Source organism: Hemicordylus capensis, chromosome 6, assembly GCF_027244095.1.
Source record: "Hemicordylus capensis ecotype Gifberg chromosome 6, rHemCap1.1.pri, whole genome shotgun sequence".
Taxonomy (NCBI): Eukaryota; Metazoa; Chordata; class Lepidosauria; order Squamata; family Cordylidae; genus Hemicordylus; species Hemicordylus capensis.
In genome coordinates, this window is record NC_069662.1 from 1,620,938 (window position 1) to 1,648,914 (window position 27,977).

Sequence of the window (27,977 nt, forward strand, 5' to 3'; positions counted from 1 at the left end):
TTTCAGAGACACTCCCCCCCCCCCGCCCTCAGCACAATGACCTCTTACCCCCGGCAGGCCCAGCCTCTCCCTGCCCCCTTGCTCCCCACTCCCCCACAGGCCCCCTTTCCTACATCCATCACAAGGCGGGGAAAGCTGGCATTGCCAAGGAAACCTGCCCACCCCACGCACGACCCCCCCCCCGTGCACCCCAGTGAGAAAAGGGCTGATTCTTTGCACTCTCCAGGGAGGTTTCCCCAGAGACGGTCAGAAGGCAGCCAGGCCCTGCCAGCCGCCTCCGCCTCCTCCAAGGGTGCCGAGGAAGGCAAGGGGGCTTCAGGGCGGTGGGAGTGGAGCTGGGGGTCTTGCCCCTCTAGGGGGCACCATGCCCATGGGGCACAGTCCTGGAAGGGGGGCGCGTTCCAGCCCTGGCATTTTGCTGCCTGGACCAGTGCATACCCGGCCGGGGAGGATCACGGCTGGCATACCAGTCGCATCTAGGGAGCCCCTCCTCTACCCCCCACCCCTCGTCAGAAGCCCCCCAAATGCTTGTGCATTGCCTTTGAGGCAAGCCCCCGGTGCTGGTAGTTGAACACCACCCGGGACCCACGTCTGGGAACCCGCCCTGGCCTGGAGCGTGGACTCGGGCTTTTCCCAAGAGCCTTTTTCCTGGTGGCGGGTCAGACTGCCGGGTCCATCCAGCGAGTGCAAGGCCCTGCTTCCCAGCATGCCAACAGAAGGAGCCTTGAAGGCACAAGCCCTTCCCTGCCGGCCACCCCCCAGCAACTGTGATTCCAGGGTAGACTGCCCCTGAAACTGAAGGCTCCACTGAGCCCTGTCTGAGGCACCTACCCCCTGCAATCTTTGGAGGAGGGGGAGTTGACAGCTGGCAGCCTTCACTTGGGCAGAGGGGTTCCCTGATAGCAATAGCACTTACAGTTATATACCGCTCTATAGCCGGAGCTCTCTAAGCGGTTTACAATGATTTTAGCATATTGCCCCCAACATTCTGGGTACTCATTTTACCGACCTCGGAAGGATGGAAGGCTGAGTCAACCTTGAGCCCCTGGTCAGCATCGAACTTGTAACCTTCTGGTTACAGGGCGGCAGTTTTACCACTGCGCCACCAGGCCCTGATGGTGTTGGACTACAACTCCCATCGTCCCCATTGGCTGTGGTGGCAGGGGATGATGGGAGCTGCAGTCTGCATCATCTGGGGACCCAAGGGGTCTCCTCAAAGGGGGGAGTGTAAAAGCGTGCGTGCCTCCAGGCCTGGGAGAATGGCGTCCCTCCCACCACCACCACCACCCCGGCCTCTGTGCCTGCTAATTAATGGCCCCAGAGCCTCTCAGATTAGGCAGCCCTCCCTGGGAGCTAATTAAAGGCGGGGGAGGGGGGCTTCATGCTCGTCAAGGCTCCCTGCGGGCCGGGCCTCTAAGTGCCCCTTTGTCCACCCCTGACATGCAGCAGTGGGGCGGGGAGCGCCTGCCCCCCAAAACAAGCGGCCTCTTTTCAGCGCCGGGGATTAGCTGAGCAAAGACATTCCCGCCGGAGGGAGTTGAGCACCCCGGAAACCAGCATCAGGCCGGGGTCCGGACACACACAGGCCTGAGGAGAGGCACAGCCCCCACCTAGGGTTGCCTCCTTCTCCTCTGGCCGCCAGACACCTGCCCCTATAGCAGTGGCACTTCCAGGCAGAAATTCAGCAGGTGCAGCCCCGCCTCACCTACCCTGCCATCGTAGCAATGCACTTGCACGGTTCGTGATTCGCACTCAGTTTGTGCAGACGTTCTAGCTGGGCTGAGCTGGGCTTCCTTGTCAGGAAAAGCCACAGCAGGTATAGCTTCTTTGTTTAGAAAAGAAGGTGACTCCGAGAGGACATGAAGCCAGCGGTTTTTGAAATGGTGTCTAACATAGGAACCTAGGAAGCTGCCATATACGGAGTCAGACCCTGGGTCCATCTAGCTTGGTATTGTCTACACAGACTGGCAGCAGCTTCTCCAAAGTTGCAGGCAGGCGTCTCTCTCAGCCCTATCCTGGAGATGCTGCCAGGGAGGGAACGTGGAACCTTCTGCTCTTCCCAGAGTGGTGGCTCCATCCCCTGCTGAGGGGCATCTCTTAGGGTGCTCACACTTCTAGTCTCCCATTCCTAGGCAAGCAGGCCGGACCCTACTTAGCACAGGGGAGAAGTCAGGCTGGCTACCACCAGACCAGCGCTCCTCCGACCCCCTGCTTCCCACAGTGGCCCACCAGATGCCCCTGAGAAGCCCACAGGCAAGAGATGGGGGGCACACCCCCTCTCCTGCTCTTGCTCCCCTGCAAGTGGGATGGAGAGGCATCTCGCCTCTGAGGCTGGAGGTGGCCAATAGCCCCCAGACCAGTAGCCAGTGGTAGATCCGTTGTCCTCCAAGCCATCCAGGCTTTGTGACCACAGAGAAGACCGAGCCAGGGATCCTGGGAGTTTGGACCTGGATTTCTGAGCGAGGGCCTGATGGAGCCGGGGGGGGGGGCAGGGGCAGGGGGGGGCTGCTGGTCTCCTGGAGCCCTTTGAATCCCGAGCTCTTTGCCAAGGAGCAGCTCAGACCACGGCAAGGCTGCGTCGTGTGACGCGGCATCCCCAGAAGTGCCTCTCGGGGACACAGCTCTGGGCCTGCCTGGCGACTAAAAATAACTCCCGCAGCCCTGCGTGCTCCCCCCTTTGGTTCTTGGCAAGGGGGGCGGCGGCAGTGAATGGGGACCTTGCGGGGGGGGGCGCAGCGGCCAGGCCCATTCCTGACACAGCCCCGGGGGTTCCCCTGCCAACCGTGGCATTCAGGCCTCAGTGGGTTGACGTCAGGGGCGCATTCTGCCTCCATGGGAGTCTGGGGGTGAAAGGCATAAGAAGCATCTGTTGGGCAGTGGGGCCTTCCAACCCGCCTCCTGTGCTCCGAATGCCTCCGCCGTGGGCTCTGGGAGGGGATGTGCAATGCACAGCCTGCCAGTCAACGGGTCCCCAAAGTTCGGCTGCTTCCTGCAGAGCCTGGAGCAGGTGCCACAGAACCCCTGGACGCCACCCACAGAGGGCTGCCATCTTTGGCAGCCAGCCTGCCTGCCTGCCGCCAATGAAGGGCAACGCATTGCAAGTGGTGTGTGTGTCCCTCCCAGGACCGGCAAGGTCAGAGAATCTCCTGGGCCACAGTGCAGCTGCCGGGGGCTCCTCTGGGACGGGGCCACCACTGAGCTCCCCTCGTTTGGGGTCTGCTTGGGACCGGGGCAGGAACAGCATGAGTTTGTCACAGGCAGTTTGGATTCACCTTCCTTCATGCAGTCATAAGAACATCAGAACAGCCCAGCTGGATCAGGCCCAAGGAGGCCCATCTAGTCCAGCATCCTGTTTCCCACAGTGGCCCACCAGATGCCCCTGAGAAGCCCACAGGCAGGCGTTGAGGGCAAGCCCTCCCTCCGGCTGTGACTCCCCTGCAACTGGTACTCAGAGGCATCCTGTCTCTGAGGCTGGAGGCTGCCTATAGCCCTCCGACTAGTAGCCGATGATAGACCTCTCCTCCATGAAGTGATCCAAACCCTTCTTTTTAAAGCCACCCAAACTAGTAGCCAACACCACATCTTGTGGCAGATAATTCCACATGTTGGTTATGCGTTGTGTGAAAAGGTTGGTTGGACCTAAATTTCTTGGCAATTTCATGGGATGACCCTGCCTGGTTCTAGTGTTGGTCCTTGCAGGAGGAAGCCCTGACGCTGAAAACAGGCCAACCAGTCCTGGCCCTGGGGAGATCGGAGCTCTGGCTGAAGCTTGTTGCAGTGGTCTCTTTGGGGCCCTGGGTGCCTGCCGTGGGGGGCCAGGGTCTGTGCAGGGCAGTGCAGGGCAGAGCAATGCTGTTGATGAGGCGGAGGGAGGGAGGGACAAATGTGTCTTTGGATTTCCCCCTCCTCGGCATGACAGACACTTGGCCTGTGGATAAAGCACAGTGGCCTTCAGTAAAGGTTGCTTGAAAACCAGGAATCTCGAGGTGGGGGGAGGGCATTGCTTGGAGGAGGCCACATTCGTGGTCCCCCCCCCGCCCACCGCCCCCACCATGCCCTCTCCTGGCCCTGTGCCCCGTTACCTAAAACGCCTCCTGATTGATGGCTGCCGTTTAGGGGAAGCCCATAAAGAGTTTTTACAGTAAGAGGGGACAAAAGGATGCCAACCGTCAGCCAAGGAGAAGGTCAGGGGGAGGCGCTGGCACTCACATGCCCGCCGGCGTGACTCTCTGCCAGCCTGCCTTTGGAGGGTGGTGGCACAGCAGGACGCCCGCTGGGGGTGGATGGGTGGGTATCGGCCTCAGCTGGAGAGCCCCGTGAGGATGCTGGTGAGAGAAGCAGCCCCAGACAGACCACCTCGGAGCCCAGCTCCCCGGCCCTGACATCCCCTCCTCCTTCCTCCCAGGGGACCCAGCACAGGCCCATCTGCTCCAGAAGCCCTCACTTCCCTCCCGCCGGAGCCCAGAAATCCTGCCTTCTCATTCCCACCCACCCGCTACCACTACAGCTCATTCCCATCTCAGAGGCTGGGACGGGGGCATCGGATTGCAGGCACGCATTGGACTGCAGGTTGTAAGCCCCTTGGGCAGAGACACCCACCCACCTAAAGTGACATGCACAAAGGTGGAGCAGCGGTGAGGGGGTGTGTGTGTGTGATGCACTCCCCCATGATGATCTGGCACCTTCCCCCTACCCTTGCCTGATGGATCCACCAGGGATCCCAAGGACATTGTAGAACTGGAAAAGGTGCAGAAGAGGGCAACCCAGATGACCAGGGGCCTAGAGCACCTTCCTTATGAGGCAAGGCTACAACACTTGGGGCCTTTTAGTCTGGAAAAAAGGCGACTGTGGGGAGACTTGATCGAGGTCTATCAAATCATGCATGGTGTGGAGAAAGTGGACAGAGATAAATTCTTCTCCCTCTCCCGTAACACTAGAACCAGAGGGGGTCATATTTATATATATAGCAAATAAATAATAAAATAATTAATTAATAAATTTAGGACCAGCAAACGGAAGTACTTTTTCACACAACGCATCATCAACTTGTGGAATTCTCTGCCACAAGATGTGGTGACAGCCAACAACCTGGATGGCTTGAAGAGGGGTTTGGATCACTTCATGGAGGAGAGGTCTATCATCGGCTACTAGTCGGAGGGCTATAGGCAGCCTCCAGCCTCAGAGGCAGGATGCCTCTGAGTACCAGTTGCAGGGGAGTAACAGCAGGAGAGGGGGCATGCCCTCAACTCCTGCCTGTAGGCTTCCAGCTGCATCTGGTGGGCCACTGTGTGAAGCAGGATGCTGGACTAGATGGGCCTCCTTGGGCCTGATCCAGCAGGGCTGTTCTTATCACCTCTCTCTGGCGATGGAGGGCCCCTTCCTGCATGAGACAGGGGGAAGGGTCGTCTCCTCGTTCCCCGTACTCAACACCATGCCCTGGTTGCCACATAAGCAGCAACTGTTGGGCAGCAACGTGGCCTTTAAACCCGCGGCTTCTGCTGTGAATGCCTCTGCCTTGGGCTCTGGGAGGCGACGTGCGATACAGAAGATTCAGGGCGAGGGGGACCTCTTGCATGGGGGTCAAGGGGTTTCGGAAGTCCTGCTCGACTTTGAGCGTGCACCACAGAGCCTTGTACGTGACGGAGGATTCTAAGGGTGTATTCTGTTCTGTGGTGCATTGACAGGCCGTGCAGGACGCTGGGCAGGGCTGCAACCTAAAACACAGCACACCCCTGCAGTGTTCCCTCTGACAGGGATTCCCAGATGTTGTTGACTACAACTCCCAGAATCCCCAAGCCAAAGACTACTGCAGCTGAGGATGCTGGGAGCTGTAGTCAACAACATCTGGGAACCCCTGTTATTATTTTTAGTGGGTACGGATTGAAAGGGAAGATCAGCAGCAATGCAGGCTGGCTTCCAGGGAAGCTTGTCTGCCATCAGAACATAGGAAGCGCCCATATACTGAGTCAGACCCTTGGTCCATCTAGCTCAGTATTGTCTTCCCAGACTGGCAGCAGCTTCTCCCAGGCGGCAGGCAGGAGTCTCTCTCAGCCCTCTCTTGGAGATGCTGCCAGGGAGGGAACTTGGGATCTTCTGCTCTTCCCAGAGCTGCTCCCTCCCCAAGAGGAATATCTTAGTGCTCACACTTCTATTCTCCCATTCAGATGCAACCAGGGTGGACCCTGTTTAGCTAGGGGGACAAATCATGCGTGCTACCACAAGACCAGCTCTCCTCTCCTCTGTCATGATCTCCTTCCTGAGCAACCCCTGAGAAAACTTAGGGTTCGCTGGAACACAATTGCAAAACTGTGTAGGATTGTCCCAAATGGATGGGATACAGATCAGATCCTCCAGACCAGGCTTGATTCGACAGAGAGGCTGCTGTGTGAAGGCAAGGGCACTAGATGGAGCTCCAGTCTTGTCTTTGGCAAGGAGATCCGCTCATGGTCCCAGGGATTCTGGGAGGTATGGATTCAGGATGCCTGTGGGGACACAAAGAGCGCCAGAAGGATGTACAGAATGTCTCGCCCTGCCACTGAAAAGCCCCAGCTAACCACCGAGTGCTTTTCAGTCAGACATGTAGTTTGTCTTAAGTCCTGGCACATTTCTTTTTAGAAATTCAGGAGAGTGACCAGAGGTGGGAGGAAGCTGATTGATTGATCGACTGATTGATCGATCATCTTTTTATACCACCTTTTTTAAAAATACCAGGGCACGTTACAATTTAACCAAACAAGAACTAAAAGCCCCAAATCATGTAAAAGCAACTAAAATGACCATAAACAAAACTCTATAACATCATTAACTAAAAGCCTGACAAAACAGGTGTGTTCTCAATGCTCTGTAGGCTGCAGAAACTTAGGACAAGCATGAGAGTGAAGAGGAAAGGCAGATTCAATGTTTAGTAAGAGAGAGTTAGCTGGTGGAGAGAACTGGACCACATCTAGACCACCAACCTGAAACCAGTTTCAAAACAGTATAAGTGCCATGGCTTCAAAGGAACTTTGGGAATGCGAGCTTTGTGAGGTCTGTCGATGGCTGTAGGCCAGCATCTCTCCAGCTTTTCAGCAGCAAGTCCCCTCTAACTTATGCAAAAACGAAGAAGTACCTCCGTTTTGTATTTGTAGTAATTTGTATTTGGGTTTTGTATTTGTAGTAATGGGTGTCATATGTTGGAAGAAGGGCTGTGTGACTATGGGGCCATCGTGGTGCTATGATCGATGTCCAGTCTAGTGTGGGGAGGAGGGAGGGTTGCAACCTTTGGGACCAGGCAGCACAACTCAAGTACGGACCTGGCTAGAGGTGATGCTGGCCAAAGCTAGGAGGAGAGCTGAACACAACACGCTGAATTATTGCATGGAAAGATAAAAGGGGCAAAACAGAGAGATGGGGAGGAATGGAGAAGGGCGGCTGAGACTAATCGTAGGCAGTAACCAAAATGAAAGGCGAGCGAGCAAGGTTCTCTTCACACTCCTCCCTTCTCGTTGTCCAGAGGAGAGCTGCTCGGGTGGCAGCCAGCACGACTTGCCCCCTTAGCTAAGCAGGGTCAGCCCTGGTTGCATTTGAATGGGAAACCACATGTGAGCACCATCAGATCTTCCCCTCAGGGGATGGATCTGCCGCTCTGGGAAGAGCATCTAGGTGCCCAGTTCCCTCCCTGGCGGCATCTCCAAGATTGGGCCGAGAAAGATTCCTAGCCGCCACCTTAGAGAAGCCGCTGCCAGTCTGGGAAGACAATACCGAGCTAGATAGACCGATAGGTCTGTCTCAGTATGTAGCAGCTTCCTATGTCCTGTATGCCTGCCTGTACCTCACATACCACAGCAGTACACATAGCACACATGACTGCTCTAGTCTAGGCCCCTCTCCAGGCTCAGGGGAAGGATGCCTCGGAATCCCAGTTGCAGGGGAGCCACAGCAGGAGAGAAGGCAAGCCCCCCCCTCTTGCCAGTGGGCTCTCTAGAAGAGGCATCTCTGGTGGGCCACTGTGTGAAACAGGAGGCTGGACTGGATGGGCTTCCTTGGGGGACTTGATCCAGCAGGGCTCTTCTTATATGTTATCAGAGGCTCTGGGCGCAAGGGCCTCATGGCTGCACGAAGTAAATCCTAACGTTGCTGCAGACACAGTGACATTCTACGACGTTTGTGTTGTGCCCACACTATGCCGTGGGTGCAGGGGAGTAACTATAATTGAGTGGATGTGTTCAAAGAACCCACCCCCAACCCGGATCTCCACCTCTCCCTCCTTTATTCATTATCTCCAAGGGGCCACCAGGGAGAGGGGCACAGACCCCTCTCCCCTAGCGACACCCCTGCATGGGAGTCGTCATCACACAGTCATTTTATCAAGTTGCCCTGAGCGACCTGCACAACCGTTACCCGCACAGCAAGCAAGCCATCCGCCTGCTGTGGAGCTGGAAGGATGCAGTCGGGGGGGGTCCCTCCAGCCCAGCCAATCTGACCCCCTTCTCTTGGCGTGGCCTTATGGGGCAGCCAGAGGTTCCTTTCACAAACCTGCCCCATTGGAACAGGCAGCTTTACGGGATGACTAGTATCTGTCTAAAAGATCTCATGAAGGTACTTAATAGGTAATTTCAGAAAGCTGTTATAAAAGACAAGGAGCAGTACTACAATGACATCTGTAAAGACCTTGAGAATGTAAATAGACATGGAAAGACAAGGAAAGTTTTTCAAAAGATCTCTGAATTCAGAAGGAGGTTCCAACCTCGAATTCGTATGTTAAGGGAGGCCAAAAGACAGATAGTAACTGATTCAGAGAAGAGCAAACAGAGATGGAAGGAGTATACTGAAAATCTGTACAGCAGGGACGTCAACATCCTAAAATACTCTAGAAGATATTCCCTACTTGCAAGAACCTCTAGTATGGGAAGATGAAGTTAGATCAGCACTCAAGTCATTACCAAGTCGGAAGGCTACAGGAATGGATGGAATAGCTACAGAAATATGGCAGGCAACAGAAGAAGAATCAGTCAAGGCTCTAACCAAACTATGCCAGCAAATTTGGAGAACAACACAATGGCCGACAGATTGGAAGAGGTCAGTGTAGATACCCATACCAAAGAAAGGAGACTTAACTGACTGCGCAAACCATCGGACAATATCCTTAATTTCCCATGCTAGCAAAATAATGCTCAGGATCATCCAACGCAGATTAGAGCCCTATGTGGAAAGGGAAATGCTGGATGTTCAAGCTGGTTTCAGAAAAGGCCGAGGAATAAGAGACATCATTACTGATGCACGCTGAGATAACTGAGGAGAGTCAAAGAATACCAAAAAGAAGTCAATTTGTGCTTTATTGACTACAGGAAAGCCTTAGATTGTGTCCACCATGTCAAGTTGTGGGATATCCTTAGGAAAATGGGTGTCCCAGAACATCTCATTGTTCTCATGAGAAAACTATACATAGGACAGGAAGCCACAGTCCAGATGGAACATGGTGAAACAGACTGGTTCCAGATCGGCAAAGGAGTAAGGCAAGGATGTATACTTTCTCCTTATTTATTCAACTTATATGCTGAACATATACTGAGAGAAGCTGGATTGAAGAAGATGAGCATGGTTTTAAAGTTGGAGGAAGAAACACCAATAACCTGCACTACACTGATGAGACCACTCTGATAGCTGAGAATGTGGATGATCTGCAAGCTCTAGTAATGTAAATCAAGGAGCACAGGGGGAAATGGGACAACGACTAAATATCAAGAAGACTAAACTAATGACAATGGGTACAGCAACCAGCCTCAGAATTGATAATGAAGACACTGAAGTGGTGGATAGCTTCTGCCTTTTAGGATCAACCATCAGCAGTAAAGGATCCAGCAGTCAAAAAATATGCCGCAGACTAGCACTTGGTAGGGTTGCAATGAAGGCCTTGGAAAGGATATTTAGATGCCGTGACATGTCTATACCTACAAAGATTAGAATTGCTCGGACAATGGTTTTTCCGTTACACTCTATGGATGCAAAAGCTGGACGTTGAAGAAGCAAGACAGAAAATGTATCGACCCTTTTTGAACTTTGGTGCTGGAGAAGACTTTTGAGGAGACCATGGACAGCCAGAATAACAAACAAATAGATCATAGTACAAATCAATCCAGAATTTTCACTCGAGGAACAAATGACCAGGCTCAAACTATCATACTTCAGACACATGATGAGAAGATCCAGCTCCCTTGAGGAGTCCATAATGCTGGGGAAAGTGGAAGGCAAGAGGAGAAGAGGATGACCAGCAGCAAGGTGGATGGACTCGATGAGACAGCAATTAATGCACCACGGAGAGACCTTCAAGGCCAAGTGGGAGACAGATCAGCCTGGAGAGAATCTAAATATGTGGTTGCTAAGAGTCAACATCGACTTGACGGCACTTCACCAATCAATCAATCAGTCAGTCAATCAATCAATGTATCTGGCTACCATTGCTCCTCCTTTGGTGGTTAATTCGTTAATTGAATGTAAAGAAGCCTTATATAAATGAAGAGTAGTAAATGGTTAAGTGATGAATGCTATTCATTTTTTTCTTTCAATTTTTTATTTGACCTTTTTGCAGCATTTAGAGGGCCCCCTTTTAAGTCCAAGTCGCCTAGACGTTCCAAAACACACTTTTCCTGCTCCAAGAAAGAAACACGTTGACATAAAATAAACTGGGTTATGTTTGGAGACAAGAAAGGTAATCATGATAATAATCAGTATTGATAAAGTCACCAAAATGCCCCTCACACCCAAAATGGCCGTAGGCTGGGCTCGAACCTACGGCTCTGAGGAGCGGCCGGGAGAGGGGGAGGGAGGGCGGGGGGCGGGCCGTAGCCACCGGCCTTGGAGGGCTGGCATTGAAGGATAGCCATTGAAGCCCAGGGTGGGATGGCGGGGAGGCGGGCTATCCACTGCAATTGGCCCGCTGGGAATGTGGGCGGGGCCAAGGTGTACGGGTTTCCCAGTCCTCCTGGTCCCCGAGGGGGGGGAACGAGAGTTTCTTTTTCCTCGTATAACTCACTGCCTTATCGATCGGCACAAAAAGTTAGCCAATCAAGAGAGGCAGGCGGGCTCCGGCAAGGGAGACCCCGAGACCCGACCCTTGAGAGGGGGAAAGGGAAGCGTCCTCGAGCTAGATGAAGCAGACGGGCGAGGAGGAGGAGGAGGAGGGCGGCTCCTTTATGTCGGCGGAAGAGCCGACAAAGAGGCCTCGGGATTGGCTGCAGGGAGCAAGGGCAGCCTCAGGATTGGCCCGATGAAGCGGGGGCACTCTGGAGTCCCTTTCTGGGGTTGGTTCCACGGCGAAAAGAAAAGCAACCGCGCCTGCGCCGCGAAGGGAAGGCCGCTGCGATTGGCAGTCTGCGGAAGCCCGTACATGCCATTGGCTGCCGCTCGGGGAGAGGGCGGGCTAGGAGAGGCGTAAGAAGGAACCAGAGAACGAAGTTGGTTGCGGGGCGGGGGAGAGAGGTGGGGGCGTCCCTGGCGCGATCCCGGCCCGCCGATTGGCCGGGGAACGGGCGCAGGTGGAGGGGTGGGGGGTGAGAGCCTCGCCGGCGATTGGCGCGCTGGGGCGGCCGGTGGGCGTGGCCCGGCGCGCGGGGAAGCGGCCTCCTCCCTGCGCAGGCGCAGCGCGCGCGCTCGTGCACGCACGGGGGAGGGGGGCGCGCTCTGTGAGGGGAGCCTCTCTCGCCCTCTCGCTCTCTGGGCGCCGGCCGCGGGTGGGGGAAGGGGAAGGGAGCCGCCGCCGCTGTTGCTGCAGCCGCCGCTGCCGGTGGAGAAGCGAGCGCACGCGCGCATAGGCCAGAGCGGAGTGGGCCGGGCCGCGCCAGGCCGCGGCTGGGGCTGGTCACGGTGGCGGAGCCGGAGGAGGAGGCCGCGCCCCGCCCCGCCCCCATCCCCCCACCGGCGGCGGCGGCGGCACAACCGCGAAGTGGTGGTGGCGGCGGCGGCGCTTCCTCCTGCTCTTCCCTGGCGGCCGCCGCCGCCGCCTCCTCCTCCTCCTCGGCGGGGCCGATGGAAGGCTTGCCCGTGGAAGTGCGGGGCTCCAACGGGGCCTTCTACAAGGTGAGGCGGGAAGGAGGGAGGGTTGCCATGGGGACCGGGCGGGGCGGGGCCGAGGAGGGGTTGCCGTGGAGACCAGGCCGGGGGGGCGCTCTGGGTGGTGGGGGTCGTAGGCCTTGGCTGGAAATGGAGGGGCGCAGTCGGAGAGCGGAGGGAGGCGAGGGCGCTTCCTCCTCCGGATCCGAGGCTGGCCTGGCGCCTTGGCGGTGGGATGGGATGGGTGGTGGGATAGGAGTGATATTGGGGCCTGGTGGGGGTTTGGCTGGGCTACGCTCCCCCTCCTGGGCTTGCCCGAGAGGCGGTCTGTGATCGAGTGGGCTGAAGGTGGGCAAGTAGTAGGTCCTGCGAAGGGGAGTAATCCCCAGAGGAATGGTTGGGAGACCCCCTCCCCAGAGGTGCTCACCCCCCACAGAGAAGGCTCTGGTTGCATTTCTGAGCCATAGGGTGGGGCTGCAGCCTTTGGGTCTGGAACTGAGACAGGAGGTGAGAGAGGAGGCGGCTGGAGGCTTCCAGAAAGTAGAGATCTGCCAAAAGGCTAAGTTAGGGCTTTTTACTGGGAACTCTGGTGGGGAGGAGGAAGAGGGTGTGGGAAGAGCATTGGGCCTTAAACATACAGCAGAGGGTGTAGCGGGGAGGAGGCTTTTTCCTGGGTGCAGAGAGGAGGCTTTGGGGGATCATTGATGAGTAGCTTTGGTTGGGAATTGGGAGGGGGTGGGTTGGGGATGCAGTGATGGGAGTGCGGGGGGGGGGGGAGTTGCATAGCTGCTCTGGGGAGAAGAGTGAGGCTCAGCAGGGCAGTACAGTGACTTGTCCCTGGGGGGTGGCTTGACACTGGGGCCCCCCTTCCCAGAGCCTGATTGTATTAGCCAGGTGATCAAGATCACAAGTCTGTAAGAAACTCCTTCTTTGGATAGTTGGGCACTTTTCTTTCACACAAGCACCACTGCACTCTTTATCTCTAGCCTTTCTTTCCCTACAACTCCTTCCTCAAGCAACCAAGTTCCTTGGGCTGAAGTATTCCCTGCCCCCCTCCTCCCATTCCAAAACCTTCCTGGTAAGGTGTTCCCCCTAAAGTGAAGTACCTAAAAATGCCACCAGCTCCATTAGTCAGCAGCCCTCCGGCAGAGAGATATTTATGACTAAGTGCAGTCAAGTATAGTGTTCCTTTTATTGTGTACGGAAATAAGGATGCAAAGCCTGGTAACCGTATCTATTTGCTCCTTGATTGGCACAGACACATGTTGCTTCTAGCTGGTGGCTCTTTCTCCTGAGTGCTGCTTCCGTGCAGGTGGAGTGTGTGAGACGCGGGAGGTGGTACTCTTCTGCTTCACCTGCTACTGGAGGCTCCCCTCAGAAGTCTCCTCCTGCAGTGTGAAGGCAGAAACTCTGCCTTGTAAGGAGAGGCTGTGTTAGGACTTTAAGGAACAGATGGTGGAGATGCAGAGCACCAACTCCCCACGGGCAGCACCATGCCCCCCTGGTGGAGCATCAGCTTTGCATATCTAAGGTGCTGGGTGCAGTCTCCAAGTTAAAGGGCCTTGGGTAGGACAGCTAGGAATGAACTCTGTCTTGGAAGGTGCTGCCAATCGAGGTGGGTTACCTTGGGTGAGACAGGCCCATGGTTTGACTCTACAAGACACCATCATGTGTTTGTGTTCAAAGGCATGTGGAATGAATAGCATAACCTTCTCTGTCAGTAGAACTAGAATTGTCCTTGTCTTGGCATAAAATGGTGAAACTGGCAAGTAAGTGTGAGGTACAAATCTGCGTTCCTGATCCAGTGCTTGCCAACAAATTGTCCACTAGACTTCCACAAGGCTGCCAGTGAGTCATAAGAAGCTACCTTATACTGAGTCAGACCATTTGTCCATTTAGCTCAGTATTGTCTTCTCTGACTGGTAGCAACTCTCCAAGGTTTCAGGCTGGAGTTTCCCCCAGCCTTATCTGGAGATGCCAGAGATTGAACCTAGGGCTTTCTGCATGCAAAGTAGATGGCTGTTCCGCCGAATTGCAGCCCCATCCGAGTTCTCTATCAAGCTGAGATTCTGGGCTATTTCCCAATTTTGAATCCAGTGGACTTTGCAGTTTCCTACCTTTGGACATGCACAATTTCTGCTGAACAGTTTCCCCTTCAGTGGACTAAACACAATTCTTAGTTGTGGCAGACCTTTTTGTTTCTGAGTAACTTTTATTGTCCCTTTCAACACATGGCTGAGAACCAAGTTGAATAATTGAGCCTTTTCAAGCTCCACTTGACAAGGTAGCTCCATCAAAAGTGACTCCTCCCTCCCTTGCTTTTATATAGTGGAAAGAGGAGGTTAGCCCCTTTCTAGAAATGCAAGGGTTCATTGTGTCACTGACAGTTGTCTGTCATTGGCCAAAATGCGCTTCTGTGTCAAGTTTCATGGTTTGTGGGGGGGGGGGGGGGTGTTTGGAGATCAAGGGAAAGTAGGGCAGGAAGCAGCCTAAAATACCTGGACTATGTAAGATGTTGAGTTCTGTGTCGCGGTGTGGTGTTGGTGCTATCAGTTGTGTTGTGGAGTAGCAGAGTGAATGGTGTTTGCTGTGTTTCAATAGAATCTGGTCTCCGTTCCACAGTGAGAAGCAAATGCTCATTGGGTGAGCTCTGGGGAATTTGGTAGCGCAGTCTAGACCATGGAGCTGGGGGTGGGAGGGCAGGGTATTGTCTTAACAGCTAATTTTAGACACCCCACCTCAGAATGGAGTCACACACTAGCCAGTGTCCAGCATGAATATGGCCACAAATCAAAAGTATAGCAGTCTTTGAGGGCTAATTCTTGGCTCCCAGAGTGGAGTGAGTTATTTTCAGTCTGTTTGCCCTCTGCTGTGGCATCTCCATAGATTCCTTATCAAGTAATTTATTTTTAAACTCGTAACCCACCCTATCATGTAACATTTTTACTAACAGAAAAACGCCCATCACGTTACATGTCCTCAAAAGACTTCCAATCTGAGTATTTGGGGGTTTCTTAGATGTCAGTCTTGTACTCAGAAATCAGGTTTAAGGACTCTCGTGTTGGCAACATGCTTCCACGTGTGTTGTTTAATTAATTAATTTCTTATTTATTGATTTAGTTCTCATATTTTTATGCGCCTGATAAGTACATCTCTAGGTGGTAATTTGGAGGCTGGGCATGGGCGAGAATGTACAGCCAGTATGAGTTTGGTGCTGCATCTCTTGTGGAGGCTTCTCAACTCTCTGTCCTCTCCTGGCTCTGCTTGTTTGCACACTCCCTCCATTCATCTGCACTGAGTGCAGCTGCTTAAGTGTCTGCTGTTGTTGATGTATCTGCCCCAGAGGACTTGCAATAAAATAGACTGAGCAGAAAGTAGGCACAACAGTCGCCCTCAGGAAGGTGTTTCCATGTGTCTGTGTGAAAGGTGAGGGCCTTGTGAATTGAAATTTATCAGCACTTACCTTGGACAGTGGCATCCTCTTTTCTTTGCCTCCCACCCCCCCCCCCCCGCCCAAACCCCAGCAACATTGGACAGTAGTTGCATCTTGGGAAGGGAGGATGCTGATTTGCAGCTTGACGAATCTAGTTTGGTTTCCTCAAGTCAATTTCCTTCCTTCTGAGTCCTACAACTGCTTCTTCAGAGCTTTATGCTGTTCCTTGACTACTGTCATACTATCTCCACTGTGCTAGCTACTACGTCAACTTTTGTGTGTGTTTCTAAACTTTTCTAGGGACTTCCTTGGAAGACTTTTTTTTTTTTTAAAGAGAGGCCAGGGGTTTTTAAAGGAACAGTGTAGGCCTGCCAGTTTCAGGGCTTCCAGCCACAATTTCTGCAAGTGCTACTGGTCCTTCCTTGAATGCCAGGGAATAGCTCTGATGATGGGTTTTTCTTAATTGGTTCTGTGTCTGCTCCCAAGTGAGTAAATTAGTGGAGGTAGCATTTTGCCTGATGTGTGAGACTGAGATTCTTGGACTGGTCTTCCTTAGAGGGGTTTGCATCCCTGGTGGTTAGAATGTCTGTCATAACTGGCTATATGCATGGTCATGCCCCTTTCCCACTGGAGGCATTGTCCATCCCAGTATGTAATGGTCACTGTAACTACTGCTAGTGCTTGATCTGAAACACTCCTAATGTTGGCCCACCAGGTACTTAAAATGGGAAGTTGGTACCTAGGAATATTTTACCCTGTGTAGAGTTGGCAGCTGGAAGATGGAATATTTTCCTTGCCTGGGAGGGAAGGAGGGCTGGGTGAGAGAGTGACTGACTGACTGCACATTATCTAGAAGCATTAACACAAAAGGCTTCTAGTAAAGGTAAAGTGTGCTGTCAAGTTGGTGTCGGCTCCTGGTGACCACAGAGCCCTGTGGTTGTTTCTGGTAGAATACATAGGAACATAGGAAGCTGCCATATACTGGGTCAGACCACTGGTCCATCTAGCTCAGTATTGTCTTAACAGACTGGCAGCAGCTTCTCCAAGCTTGCAGGCAGGTATCTCTCTCTCAGTCTTATCTTGGAGAAGCCAGGGAGGGAACTTGGACCCTTCTGATCTTCCCAGAGCGGCTCCATCCCCATCCAAGGGGAATCTCTTCCAGTGCTGCTCACACTTCTAGCCTCCCCTTCATATGCAACCAGGGTGGACCCTGCTTAGCTAAGGAGACAAGTCAGGCTGGCTATCACAAGACCAGCTCTCCTCTCCATACAGTTAGGCAAGTCTTAATGGAGAATGTGTGTTGGTTGTGGGGATTTGCAAGTGAATTGGTGGTGAGGAGGAGGCCTCACTTAAAGGAGGGTTTCCTTGAAACCCTAACCTGGTGTCGCAAGCACAGCAAAGATCACACACAGCAGATTAATTTTAGCCCTGGCGGAGTAAGCCAGAGGGCAGGTAGGCCAGCCTTGAGGTGAGGAATGTGGGAGATATTAATGTTCCTATCCTGGCCTCATGGAATGAAGGGAGCTGATCTTGCCTATGCTGAATGAATGATAAATGAGATGCTCTCTGCTAGCCTGGAGATGGATATAGCCGCAGGCACGGCAGGGCTTTAAAGGGGACTCTTGGAACCCAGTGGGCTGTGACAGAGGGCCGTTTGTGAAGATTCCAGAATCATTGATCGCAATCTTATTACGCAGTTGTGGGGCCTTGTTGGATGGTTCCCCTTTACCTTGTAGCCACCCTCCAAGTAGCCAAAATATTCTTAACTCTGTGCATAAATCCATTTGGAGTGTGGAATAGGCTGCAGAATCCAGTTTCTTTTGAGGTGCAGCCAGTCGAGCATGAGAGCTGGGGAGCCTACTGGGGTGCTTTGCCTGAGTTCTGGAGGGAATATCCAGGCCTGCTCAGGAGAACCCTGCTTCTTGGGAAGTGAGAGGGTGAGTGATCTCAGGCAAGCTCTTCAAGGAAGACCTCTACTAAGGCTTGGGCAAGAGTCCCCATTTCCTTGTTGAGAGTATTGTCCCTGGCAGGTGTCAAACTCTGCCACAGGCAGAAGGGAAATGTTGGGAGGGTTGGTGGGCTTACCAACTCCGTCCTCTCCCTTGCTGGGAAGGCAGAATGGTGGCATTGCTTCCTGTGTAGCTAACCCAGCTTATTGCCTGCTGCTTGCAAGGGGAGGGGGTCTGGGACAGGCTGCTTGTAGTTGGGCAGCTGGCTCAGAAGACATCTGTCCTCAGGGGAGCACCTGTTCTTCCTGTCACCCTTTGGACATGCAGGACATTCCGCCCTGCCCACATCACGCTCCAAACTTGGAACATGTTCCTGTCTCCCTCCTCCCTGGGTAACCCTGCAGCTGCCCCTTCTTTCCCTGGCAGTGCCAGTGGCTGAAGCCCATCTGCTAGGGGTGAGAGAGAAGAGCCACGTGCCTAGCAGGATGGACATGTGGCAAGGACTGGGCTTTCTACAGAGAGGTGGTTCATCGGAATATTTTATTTGATCAGCAGCAACATCCTCTGCCTCCTTGAGGCAGAAAGCAGTGATTAATCCAGGCAATTCTCCTGTGGAAAATATCATTGAATTCCCTACATATTCACCAAAATGTTTCACTTATTATATGTTTTTAGTAGTTGGCCTGCTTTGTTCTCTTCTGAGCAACTCCTGAAAGTTTTCACTTGAGTCCATGTAACACCAGCTGCATTTGTCCCAAGTGTCTTGCCCTGCTGGCACCAAGCGGCAAATGGATAAAAAGGGGAATCTGTTGGGGTAGCCGAGCATGTGCTTTGCACGCAGGAGATCCCAGGTTTGCTCTCCAGTGAAAAAAGGGATCAGGTAGCGTGTGATGGAAAGGCTTCTCTTTGCTCAAGGCTTTGGAGAACTCTGCCAGTCGGAGTGGAGACGATTGGGCTGGATGAGCCAGTGGCTGGACTGGGTGTGAAGGACCTGGCCACGTGGGCACAAAAGGGGTGGACGCCGGTGGGGCAGGGGGAATCCAGCCCCCAAAGCCGCCCTCTGGCACCATGGAGACACACACTGCTTTAACTCAGGAGAAGAATTGCGGATGGGGAGGCTGGGGCTGGCTTGGCTGAAGGCCAGCGATGTAGTTCCGGGCCTTCAGCAGCCCCTGCTTGGGAGTTCACCTGGGACCACACGTAAGCCGCTTCCTGCTTTGAGGAGGAAGAGCAGGCTACAAGCTGCCCTGAGAACTTCTTGTTGGCCAGTCTGGTAGGGGATAAACCTTGCAGTTAGTAAATCGGTCACAAGACATACGCACTTGCGTGCGTGAGCGAGAGGCACTTGTGACTTCCTCCCCTTGGTACACCTCTGTTTAGGACTTTAGGACCAGTCAAGTATCCCTTGTTTTGCATGGCGTCTCGCTTGCAGAGTGCCCCTCTGCATTGTGCACCAGGGGTCTCGGGTCCAGTTACCATAATCTGGTGGTGCGGCCTCTGAGTTGCTCCTTTTGGTTTCACTTGCCTGTCTGCACCTTGCACTAGCCTTTGGGAGATTGCAGTGTTAACGTAGTGTCTCTTGTCTGTTCCTTCCCCTGCAGGGTTTTGTTAAAGATGTTCATGAAGATTCGGTCACGATATCCTTCGAGAACAAGTGAGTGCCCACTGTGACAGTCTCTGCCCTGTCCTTTGGGAGGGCTTGTGGAGAGCTGTGTCTGACGTGGTTGAGTAGAGAGGCTTGGGTACCACCTTGCTACGCTGCTCTTGGGCCATCTAATAGGAGTGGCTTTTTCTGTGCTCTTAAAATGATTCATTCGTATGCTGAGTTGCTGTGGCAGCTGTAAGAGCAGACCCTCCATATACTGGCTCAGGCTCTCCTTTAACCGTGAAACCCCAGAGCAGTTGCTTGACTGCTGGGTGCCAAGAAACCTGATCCTGGAAGACTTACTCACTCAGTCTTGTGCCTACAATCTGAAGCTGGCTCTTAGGAATTCAGAATATTTTTCTAGATCTGCCCTGGAGAACGTCAGAGTAGTTCTTGGCCCACAGGTCCCTTGCTCTGACCCACTGAATGCTGGCCATTCCCAACCCCCTGATTCACTTACAGGAAGTGGATGAAAGGATAGAAACTAGAGCCAGGATTCGAGGCTCTGTCCCTGCCTTTGGGAGGGTCTGCTTTGTAGCAATTGCTTTCACGTGTCCTTTCCCTTCTTGGGAGATAATGGGCTGCCTACCTGTTGGGCCCTCGGGCTGTAGGTAAATTCCCCCATTCCTGCCTCCTGCCCATCTTCTGCAACCCCCATTCTGCATCACTAGCTGCTGGGTTGGGCTTTGATTTTTGTGAAGATGGTGCCAATAAAAGCCAGCCATTTAAGGCTATAGGCAGGGGTAAAGAAATGTTGGCTCACTTCATCAGCCAGACAAAATATTTTACTCCTCAAGCTGATGTTGGTACATTGTTTAGCGGGACCATTTTTTCACTCATCAGGCATCATTTTCCACTCGCCTTATACTAGTGGATTTCTGCAGCCCTAGCTATAGGCCACCTCCAGCCTCAGAAGCAAGATGTCTCTCAATACCATTTGCAGGGGAGCAACTACGTGATAGAGGGCATACCCTCAGCTCTTGCCTGTGGGCTTCTCAGAGGAATCTGGTGGGCCACTGTGCAAAACAGGATGCTAGGCTAGATGGGCCTTAGACCTGATCCAGCAGGGCTGTTCTAAGGCATATCTGCTTGCCTGTTGGATTGCTCTGCATTGACTTTCTGTGAGCTTCCCACCATTAATTCTTTTGGGAATGCTAACAAACATAATTTGGAATGATCTGTACCCACAGAAAAAATGTTTCCTTTTTTTCCACAGTGTAGGAGGTCATCCTGTAGAATGGGTCGTGGACCCAACATGCTCCAATAGCACTAATTCTAATCAAAGATGACTTGCTTCTGGTGATCAGGAGGCACCAAAACCCCAGTTCCAGTCTTGCTGTCTTGCTCCAAGCTGCAGAGCTGCAAAAGAGCTTTGTTCTCTCACCGTTAGGCTTTCTTTCTTTCTCTATCCCCTTTCTTAGCTTTAAGGTAGCAAGGGAGTCATTCATGCACTTTTCTAAAGAAATCACAGATGCTTTTTTACTTAATTAATTTGGCTGATAGGATATTTGTCCTTTTGGTTTTTTCACCTTTTCCTTTTGTATTCTCCCGATGGAGTGCTCCCACACAGGAGACATGTTAGCAGGTTCCTTCTCTGAGGGACCTCACTTAGAGGGCACTGTCTCCACAAGTGACAGCTGTTGGGGTGCCAATGGCCCCATTTGGTTTCTTTCACTCAGGAGTTCAACTGGGGCACGAGCAGTCCCAGAGAAAGGCATACCAAAAAGCCTCCAAGAAAGCAAAGCATCAATAGGAGTGCCTTTCCAAAGTGCTGAAAAATAAATCCAAGCCACTTGTCTTAGTGAGTAGCTGTTGGTTCAGGCAGTGTGCGAGCATTCCCATCTGCTTGCCGCCTCCTCCCAAGGAGGACCTGATAGGATAGAAGATGGGACAGGGAGAGGAGTTCCCCCTCCATGGCTTGGCGCCACTTCTAATGTCTCCCCCCACCTGCCACACCCTGCACCAGAGGAGGAACTGGCCTTGCCACGCTTTCCTCCCAATCCTCAGCCAGCCAGTCCTTGGACTGTGATGCACAGCAATCTAGTGAGCCACTCTGTGAAGCAGGATGCTGGATTAGATGGGCCTTGGGCCTGATCCAGCAGGGCTTTTCTTATGTTCTTAATAAGGTGGCTGGTCTTTCGGTGCCTAATAATAATAATCTTTATTTGTTAGCTTTCCCATAACAAATTGTCCTCAGGCTACTCCCTGGGAGGAGCCACATGAGGTTCCCCTGGTGTGCCTCAAAGGATTCCTTGCCTGAGAACTTTTCTCGCTGATTTAAAGAAATGGTAGCATGAGGATGCCAGTCTCACCACGCACCCCATCAACCGTTATCTTTTCCAGATGACCCCCCTTCTCAGCCCAGTTATAATAGAGGTCCCTCCCACTTGCTCTCCTCCAGATTCCAGCTCCAGCAGGAACGCTATCCCAACTGCTGAGAGAGGCCGCTTGATTCCTTGCCCACCTGCCCTCAGACACAAGACGAAGGCTATTCCTCTCCTGCCCTCGGAAGAGTCTTGGCCAGCTCCCAAGTGGCTAGCTCCTGTGCTCCCTCCGCCACACAAAGACCCCATACCAGTCCCAATAGGACCAGTTTGCTGACCGGCAGCACCCTTGCCCACCCCCCGCCAATTGTACTCTCCAACGCTGTTGTTCCCTTGTCTGATCCCAATCAGTCTGATCCGGGGAATCCAGGGGTTGCACATATTTCAGACAAGGAAGAAGGGGAATTGTATGACAAGGAGACTATGCAGAAGGCTCCCATTTCTACTTGCCTTTTTGCCACATCGGATTTTGAGGTCTCCTTGCTAAAGCTAAAAGGGCCTTTAATGATGCCAGTGTTCGCTCTAAGGCGTGCACATGTGCTCACACTCACACAGTTTTTGATGTCTGCTCCGTTAATTTTAGATCCCGCTCAGGTTGAATCAGGAAGGCCCCACTCTGCACACTGCCTTGATACTGCTGCCCAGAACAAAATTAATTCTGCACACAGATTAAAATAAATTAGAAAGAATACTGGATGTTGCCCCTCAAGTCCCAACTTGTAATGTCCACTTTAGACCAAAACATTTCGCCCTCCTGTTTTGAGGCTTTGGCTACGGTCCCCTTCCCTCCTTTATTTCATAATGTTATGCTGGCTGAATGAAATGTTCTGCTTTCGTCCAAACCGGTGGGATCCTGCCCTAAGAAACTGTGCATTCTACCACAGGACATTATGTCATAGATGTCTCTTCCTCTTGTTGATGCGCTAGTGGCCCAGCTACTTTTGGGTGCAGTTATGATTAAGGATTGAGTTGAGCAATTAAAAATTCCAGAGGATAAGAAGTGTGACTTCCTACATTGCAAGGGCCATGAAGCTGTTATTAGAGCTACTAGCTCATTTTCTCAGGGCCTCCATTCTCGGCGAAGGATCTACTCCAGTACTTACCCTTGGAAAATACTAGACGTAAACAAGGTATTAATAGGTTGGCCAAAGCTGCAGCCCTCATGGCAGATTCTAGTTTAGACTGTATTCAACATGCACCCAGAGCCATGGTCTCTGGGGTAATGGTCCGCAGGTGCCTCTGGCTCAAGCACTCATATGTGGATTCCAAGTCCAAGCTTAACTTGGCTTGACCCCCTTTAAGGGAGCTAAGATTTTTGGGGACTCTCTGGATCCGATCCTGTTTGAGACCCAAGAAAAAAGCTATGCGATCAGGACGCAAGGATTTTCACAAACAGTTAAGTCTAATCAGTCTTCCTTTTGTCCCCCTGAAGGCTTCTCCAAATTCAAGGACAACTGCAATCCCAACTACAAGCCTGCATGGTGCAACTAGTGGCAACCATGGAATAAGGGCCCAGCCACACCCCAGAACTCTTGCCAGTTCTCCTCCCCAACTCCCCTGTGAGCAATTACACATTTACCTGTAGAAGGCAGACTTTTTCACTTCTCTCTCACCTGGCCCAATTCCATTCACGATTGTTGGGTTCTTTCCATTGTGTATCACGGCAGCTCTCTAGAGTAGCCACCCCGACCACTTCATAGTCTCTCCCATATCTAAGAGTCCAGCCAAACATCTTCAGATGAGTCAGGCCATTCGTCGCCTTTGTCAGATCCAGGCCATAGAATCTGTTCCCTTGTTTGATGTATGTTGAGGCATTATTTCTCGACCCCCAAAAGGATGATTCAGCACTAGACTGAAAGCGTCTAAATCTCTTCATTCAGAAGAGAAAGTTTCACATGGAATTGCTCCGTACTGTCAAGGAGGCTGTCAGGCTCAGCAATTTCCTAGCCTCCATAGATCTCTGAGGCCTAACTTCATGTCCCCATTCTCCTGGCCCATCAGAGATTCCTCAGATTTTTCTACAATCGGCAACACTTCCAATGCAGAGCGCTACCCTTTGGCCTATCCTCGGTACTTTGAGTCTTCACCAAAATCATGGTGGCACTCATCATGCACTTGAGAATGCTCGCACTGTTATTTAGACGATCTCCTGATCTGCTCACCTGCCTTAAACAAGTGAGGGCAGATGTGAACCTGACTCATTGCTGCCTACACTTCCAAGGTTTCCTAGTCAGCCACAAGAAGTGCCACCTCCTCCCTTTGCATTCTCTCCTACATCTGGAAGCAGTCTGCAACACAACTCTCTCCCCCTTGAGAGGAGGGAGAAGTTCGCTCTCCTGCTCTCTCCGCTCGTGAAAAAATGGTCAGTGGACCTTATGTTATCTCTTATCACAAATACTGGGCTCCATGATTACTTGCCTAGAGTGCACACCATGGACCAAGAGGCACACTCACCCTGCCAGTGGATTCTGTTGTCATTTCAGGACCACCTTATGACTTGTATGCATAGGGCAATTGCCCTCCCACTGCAGGTCCACCACTCCTTCCTTTGGTGGCTATCCCCAGCCTTGACCAAGGGTCTTCCCCCTTTTGGATCCAATTTGGATCACCATCACCACCTATGCTAGCCTCTCTGGGTGGGAGGTACTCTGCAGCAGTCAGTATGTCCAGGGCAAATGGAGCCCCGGTGAGACTCACCACAATATCAGCTGGCTGGAGCTCCATGTGATCCACTTAGCCGTACACAACTGTCAAATTCTCATATTGAGAGCCAGCGTGGTGTAGTGGTTAGAGTGCTGGACTAGGACCGGGGAGACCAGAGTTCAAATCCCCATTCAGCCATGAGACTTGCTGGGTGACTCTGGGCCAGTCACTTCTCTCTCAGCCTAACCTACTTCACAGGGTTGTTGTGAGAAAGAAACCTAAGTATGTAGTACACCTCTCTGGGCTCCTTGGAGGAAGAGCGGGATATAAAATGTAAAAAAATAAATAAAATAATAAATTTGAACAGACAATATCACAGTGAATTCCCATGTCGATCACCAGGGAAGTGATCTCTGGTGGCAGAATCCTACCGCCACCTTTCCTGTTGAACAGAGTTTCACCTGGCCTCAGTCACTACAGAACATCTTAGCAGGGCCTCTGTCAAGTTGACTGGCTCAGCCAGCAGTCCATAGATCTAGTGGAATGGACTCTGCACCTGGAGGTCAGTAGTCCTCTGTCTAGGCCAGCCTCGGGTGGATCTCTTTGCCTCTCCTACCAACCACCTCCTAATGAGGTTCCACACTCACATGGCAGAGGCAACGGATGCCCTCACTGCTCCCTGGGCCCCAGGGCTCCTCTGTGCTTTCTCACCAATTGTCCTAATCGGCAAGGTTATATGAAAGATGCTGTTCAGGCGGGTGGAACTTATCATGATAGCTCCCCCTAGGTTCTAAGACTTGACAGCACTCTCAAGCTGGCCTTCCTGGCATCTCTGCCTCCACCCGGACCTTCTCTCTCAGGGTTCGGTGTTGCATCCAGACCCAGAGTGGCTCCAACTTTGCACCTGGAGAGTTGAGCACTCTTTGTTATCCAACAGGGGCTATTCCCATGCAGTACAGAATACCATCCTGGCCTCCCGACGCCCCTCTACCAGTTGAATCTGTCAGATTACCAGTGTTCTCATGCTGGGCTCGTAGGATAAGGAGAGGAGAGCTGGTCTTGTGGTAGCAAGCATGACTTGTCCCCATAGCTAAGCAGGGTCTGCCCTGGTTGCATATGAATGGGAGACTTGATGTGTGAGCACTGGAAGATATTCCCCTCAGGGGATGAAGCCGCTCTGGGAAGAGCAGAAGGTTCCAAGTTCCCTCCCTGGCAGCATCTCCAAGATAGGGCTGAGAGAGATTCCTGCCTGCAACCTTGGAGAAGCCGCTGTCAGTCTGTGAAGACAATACTGAGCTAGATAGACCAATGGTCTGACTCAGTATATGGCAGTTCCCTATGTTCCTATGATATACATTAATCCCGTCTAGCATACCTGACATCCTAGCCTTCCTTCAAGCTGACCTGGAACAAGGCCTATGCCCCAATACTCTGCATTGCCAGACCTCTACCATTGCATCGGTTCTCAAGATCTCGGCTCCCAGATCTATGGCCCTATGCCAGCACAACTGTTGCAGGAGCCTGTAACATCTCTCATACCCGATACATAGGTTCCCGTCTTGGAATCTCAACAAGATATTCAATGCACTAACTCGCTCTCTTTCTGAACCACTGCTCTCTATGTCGCTGAAGTTGCTATCCTACAAAGTCCTCTTTCTTGTGGCTCTCACTTCTGTGCGTAGGGTATCCAGATTGGTTAGGAAGGACCTCTGCTTATTCCAACCGGACTCACTGGTCAACCCTACCTTCCTGCCCAAGATCAGTTCTACTCTTCATCAAGCTCAGGACATCATTTTACAACCCTTTTGTCCTTGTCCCTCCCACCGTAAGGCAAAAACCTGGCAATACCCTCAGTGTCCATAGGACCCTTTGCATTTACATTAGGTACACTGCAGAATTCCATTCTTCTGGCTTGCTTTTTGCTTCCTTTCACCCATCTTCCCTTGGTTCTAAGGTATCTAAAGTAACACTCTCTTGCTAGATTAGGGTATGTATTGTCATGTCCCTGGTGCTCCAGTGCCACAGTGCATTCCTTCTCACTCTACCCACAGTGCCTCTACGTCTGTGGCCCTTTCAGCCTATGCTGCCCTACAAGAAATAGGTAGGACAGCGACCCTTCATCCAACACTACAAAATTGCTTCCTTCCAATTTGCTCAGGCAGTCTTCAGCCGCCCTGTCCTCGCTCAAGTGGTTTAGTACATCCACTCGCACCCACCTAAATGCCACTTGGGTATGTCCCATTCTACAGGATGACCTCCACGCTGTGGGAAAAGGAACATTGGTCTTACCATGAAGAGTTCTTTTTCACAGTGTATGGAGATCATCCAACCCACCTGCAGGGGGGTCATTATTGTAGTCATCTCCTACCACTCTCGGTTGATTCCTCTATCATCTCCTAACTGCCTCTTTCTTCTCTGGATCTCCTAAACGCAACAGTCCTGGAACTGGGGTTTTGGCCTGAGCACCGGAAGCAAGCCTCATCTTTGAACAGAATTAGTCCTGTCTGTTGGAGCATGTTGGGTCCACAATCCATTCTACAGGATGAGCTCTATACACTTGTGAAAAAGAACCCTTCATGGGCAGACCAGTGTTCCTTTCCGGTTCATCTTTGTTGAGAAGATTGTTCTGTTCCTCCTTCAAAGGTTTAGTCTGCTCTCCCTCACTCACTTGGGGGATGGGGAGGAGTGGCCTGCATGGTTGCACTCCACTAATCTTGAGCCCCCAACCACCGCCCCCGTCTTTGTAAAAACAACACGTATCCCACTAGGCATGTTGTGGGGAGGCTGTGCCTCAGTCCCCTATTCCAGCTCTAACTGTGCCTCTTGGATGCTTCACTCACAGGAAATACCTTGGCACCTATGAATAGCAGGATGGATTTTTTCCATTTGCTTATCTAAAGGTGTGCGGGGAGTGAAAGTGACTCAGGTTCCTGCATTGACAGCCGGCCAGAACTGGGGAGGGGAGAGTTGCAGACTTCTTGCGCAGCTCAAGCATCAGCAGCAATGTGGCCCTCTGCCACGGCAGTCAGGCCATGGCTCTGTGGTCTGAGGGGCCAAGGCCGTCTTTTGGCCCCCTCTTCCTCCCTCCCTCCAGTGGGCAGGTACTGGCTCTGCCAGAGTGCACCCCGGCCAGCAGCCAGAGGCGGTGGCTCTGTTGATCGGCCAGCAGCTGTGACTGGCCTCCTGCCTGCCTGCCTGCCTGCCCGGGATAGCATGGGGGGGTATGTCAAGGTTGGCTAATTCCACTGCAGTTAATGAGGCTGCTTTGCAGCACCATGGCCAGTTCCCAGGGCCTGGCTGGGAATGTGCCACTCCTGCAAGAGCTCAGCCAGATGGAGCCGGGCAGGTTATAAACGCCTCTGGCGTCCTCCAGAGCCATTGTGTGTACTTGTGTCGGTGTCCTTCTTCTGTGCCATTTTGGCAGCTCTTCAGGTAGTGTTTACTGACGGCATGGGAGCCGTCAGTGCCCCCCCCCGGCAGTCCCTCCGGTTTTTCAAAGGGTGTGCAACCTTGGGCTTGGGGTTTTTTTGGTTGGGGATTTAAACCACTGAGCCTGTTTAAGCAACTTAGTAGTTAACATTTTTATCCCACCCTTCATGGAACTTGGGGTAGTATACACAGTCTGCGTTGTCACCCCCTGCCCCCAGTTTTATCCTTGCAAGAGCCCCGTGGGCCTGGGGGGGATGAGGCTGTGAGATAGTGACTCCCTGGGTCACTGTGGTCCTAAGCTGACACTAAGCACACTTCTCATTCCAAATCATGCGTTTCCTCTGGTTACATGATTGGGGGCTGAGAACTGGCACAGACTCTGGACTCTTCAGAGGTCCCCCAAGCTGCTAACCTATGCCAAATTTAGGGAGAAAATGAGGATTGGAGTTCAGGATCTATCCAGAGGTGGCCAGTAGCTTTCCTCTCTGAAAGGGGAAAACCTGAGCCTGCTTCAGCTTTCCATCTCT

At 52.5% G+C, this 27,977-nt stretch overlaps 1 protein-coding gene across 1 annotated transcript in view; it reads left to right on the forward strand.

Moving 5' to 3' along the window:
• Positions 1-11,654: 11,654 nt before the first annotated feature.
• FXR2 (FMR1 autosomal homolog 2) overlaps positions 11,655-27,977 on the forward strand; it is a 29,303-nt gene continuing 12,980 nt past the window's right edge. Inside the window, exons 1-2 of the mRNA XM_053262909.1 lie at positions 11,655-12,054; positions 19,011-19,063. Of these exons, the coding sequence (XP_053118884.1) occupies positions 12,004-12,054; positions 19,011-19,063 (104 nt within the window). The 5' untranslated portion in view covers positions 11,655-12,003. The remainder of the gene's footprint in view (positions 12,055-19,010; positions 19,064-27,977) is intronic.